Source organism: Microtus ochrogaster, chromosome 4, assembly GCF_000317375.1.
Source record: "Microtus ochrogaster isolate Prairie Vole_2 chromosome 4, MicOch1.0, whole genome shotgun sequence".
In the NCBI taxonomy this organism is placed as follows: Eukaryota; Metazoa; Chordata; class Mammalia; order Rodentia; family Cricetidae; genus Microtus; species Microtus ochrogaster.
The window spans coordinates 47,175,693-47,178,751 of record NC_022011.1 but is presented as its reverse complement, the minus strand read 5'-3'; the positions used below and the strand labels follow the sequence as shown (position 1 = coordinate 47,178,751).

General features: G+C 47.6%; 1 protein-coding gene across 1 annotated transcript in view; it reads left to right on the top strand.

Annotated features, from left to right (window-relative positions):
- The first annotated feature begins 364 nt into the window (after positions 1-364).
- Gle1 (GLE1, RNA export mediator) overlaps positions 365-3,059 on the top strand; it is a 35,094-nt gene continuing 32,399 nt past the window's right edge. The window contains exons 1-2 of the mRNA XM_013355489.2: positions 365-554; positions 2,780-3,007. Coding sequence (XP_013210943.1) covers positions 456-554; positions 2,780-3,007 — 327 coding nt within the window. The 5' untranslated portion in view covers positions 365-455. The remainder of the gene's footprint in view (positions 555-2,779; positions 3,008-3,059) is intronic.

Here is a 3,059-nt window from a genome sequence, read left to right as displayed (position 1 = left end):
CAGAATGTACTATATTTACCCGGGACAGGGGAAGGATTCCATTGGACTTCACAGAATATTTTACCATTTCAGATGATTTGGGAGGCTATCACATTACTATTAATACCGGTATGAATATTCATGTACAACCATCAGTGCGGACGCGTTTCATTTTTTAGCGTAGTTCTATTAGAAATGATTCCTCCGTTTGGCTTCTCCAGAACTGTCAGTCTCTCACAGTAGCGGCCTCACACAGCCTCATTTCGGCTTTCTTGCTCGCACAGCCATCTGCGCAGGCGCAGGAGTTGCCTAGTGGGCGGGGCGCCGCTGACGGGTTGTGTCTGCGACCGTTACGGACCAGGCTGCGCCGGATGTGGGGCGGGAAGCCCGGAAGCGGAGTCCGGCGCCTCCTGGGCGGCGGATTCGAGGGTTTGTTTTGTCAGTAGAGTTTTCTGAGGCGCTGCCGGTCGTCCGCCATGCCGTCCGAGGGTCGCTGCTGGGAAACTCTAAGCGCGCTGCGGAATTCCAGCAAAGGCCGCCTGCGCTACCACCGCGAGTGGCTGGTGCACTACGAGGTGAGCGGCGGCCGTCGTCACGCGATTACAACGCTCCCTCGAGCCGGACGCGGAGGACCGGGCGTGGCGATGGGCCGCGTTGCTTTTTTGACTCCCGTGCACACACTCTTATCCCGCTTGTTCTAGTTGATCTATGGCTGGTGCACTTCACGGGAAGCCTCCGGCCCGAGACATCACCGTAACCCCAGTGCCGGCTGCGGCATCTTGTCAGCAGCTCTGGCCTCTCATTCTCTTCATTTGCTTTATAACCAGTTTGCTAGGACAGCGGTTCTCATTCTGTGGGTCGCGAATCCTTTGGGGTAGTCACCTAAGACCATCGGAAAAACACATCATTTGCATTACGACTCATAATAGCCAAATTATAGTTAGGAAGTAACAACGAAGATAATAAACGTTATGGTTAGGGTCACCGCAACATGAGAAACTGTATTTAAATGTCGCAGCATGTGGAGGTTGAGAATCACTGCACGGAGCCCCAGGTTTCTCGAAGAGTGTTTGATTTGACCTAACTCTAGTGCTGTCAGTGTAATGAACCCAGTTTTATATTTCTGGCAGACCTGGGGATGTGGACGTGATCCCTGTAACTAGTATTTGCAATGCCCGTCGCTAAATGCTTGTTGGTGGCTTTTTAAATCAGTGATCACATGTGCCTGCCTACTGCCTCATGGCAGTATATCGAGTTTATCTGTATTCACAGGCTTGAACAACCATACCCAGTGTGAGGATACCTTCGGGCTCCAAACACGATGGTTTGCTTGATAATTTCTCACGGGCTGTATTCTCTCTGATGTTTTTGATTCCTTTCATAGTTGCCTTAGTGAGGACCAGTGAGATGGCTCAACTGATAGGAGCACTTGCTACAGGAGCCTGAAGGCCTGCATTCAACCCCTAGAACCCATGTCAAGTTGGAGGAAGAAAACTAACTTTACAAATTCTTACGTCCAGACACCATGGCACCCCACCCTCCACCATCCCTTGCACACACAAATCATAAGTTTTAAAAATTTGTTCCTTTTAGGCAGTGGTTCTCAACCTTCCTACTGCAACAAGCCTTTAATACAGTCCTCATGTCGTGGTGACCCCCCCCCCCATGGAGTTATTTTGTTGCTACTTCATAACAGAAATTTTGCTACTGTTATTAATTGTAATGTAAATATCTGATATACAAGATATCTGATATGTGACTCCAAAGAGGTTGTGATCCATGGGTTAAGAACTACTGCTTTTTTTTTTTTTTTTTTTTTTTTTTTAGTTTTTTCAAGACAGGGTTTCTCTGTAGCTTTGGAGCCTGTCCTGGCACTAGCTCTTGTAGACCAGGCTGGCCTCGAACTCACAGAGATCCACCTGCCTCTGCCTCCCGAGTGCTGGGATTAAAAGCGTGCGCCACCACTGCCCAGCCGAACTACTGCTTTTGTACCTGAAGTTTGCTTTGAACTCCTGACGCTTCTCCCACTACTTCCCTTAGTGTTAAAATTCTAGGAACGAGAGCTGGGCGATGGTGGCGCACGCCTTTAATCCCAGCACTCGGGAGGCAGAGGCAGGTAGATCTCTGTGAGTTCGAGACCAGCCTGGTCTACAGAGCTAGTGCCAGGGCAGGCTCCAAAGCCACAGAGAAACCCTGTCTCGAAAAACCACAAAAAAAAAAAAAAAAAAAAAATTCTAGGCATGTGCCAACACATCTGACTTTAATCTGACTTTTTTTAGATATATGGTCCGGGTCATTATGAAGTATCCACTCATGCTGATGAGATTAGCTCCATGGGTATAGTTGGTTGCTGCATAAGCTCAATGACTGAGTTCAATTCCCAGGACCTGTCTGAGAGTGGATACCAGGATTGACTCTACAAGTTTCCCTTTGACCTCCACGTGTGCGCTGTGGCACATGAGCCTCTACATACACACTAACAGTACTAGTACATTTTAAAACACATTAATAAAATAACAGCAGCAGTAATAAACCACTATTGCTGTGTACAGTGGCTTATGATCTCAGCACTTCAGAAGTGGAGACAGGAGGGTCAGTTGAAGGTCATCTCAACTTGATACTCTGTCTCAAAAACAAAAAGATGAAGAAAGCCTACTGTCTTTTCATCTCTGATTGTTAGTGCAGTACCTTTATCTTCGGTGTTAACTTTTTTCTTTGCTTGGGCCCTCAGTTGTTGAACATTGCATGTAATATCTTCTGTCAGTGGGTATACAAATAGGCTCAACCGTTGTCTCCTTAGGATGTTTTGGAGGAATGCACATCTCTTCCCAAACTGTCTTCTTACTCTGGATGGGTGGTAGATCACGTCCTACCCAACACCTCACCCCAGGCGCAAGAGAACTCTCCTTCCTCTGATCATTCGCCATCCTCTGGATCTGGTTCAGGCCTGGACCAACCCTCACTTCTTAAGTCTCCTGTCAGAAGCACCCCAGAATCCCCCTCACCTTCAACATCAAATGGAACCAAGGTAAGGTATGAAGACAGAATACCTGTTGGCTGCAAAATTGAAGTGTATAAGT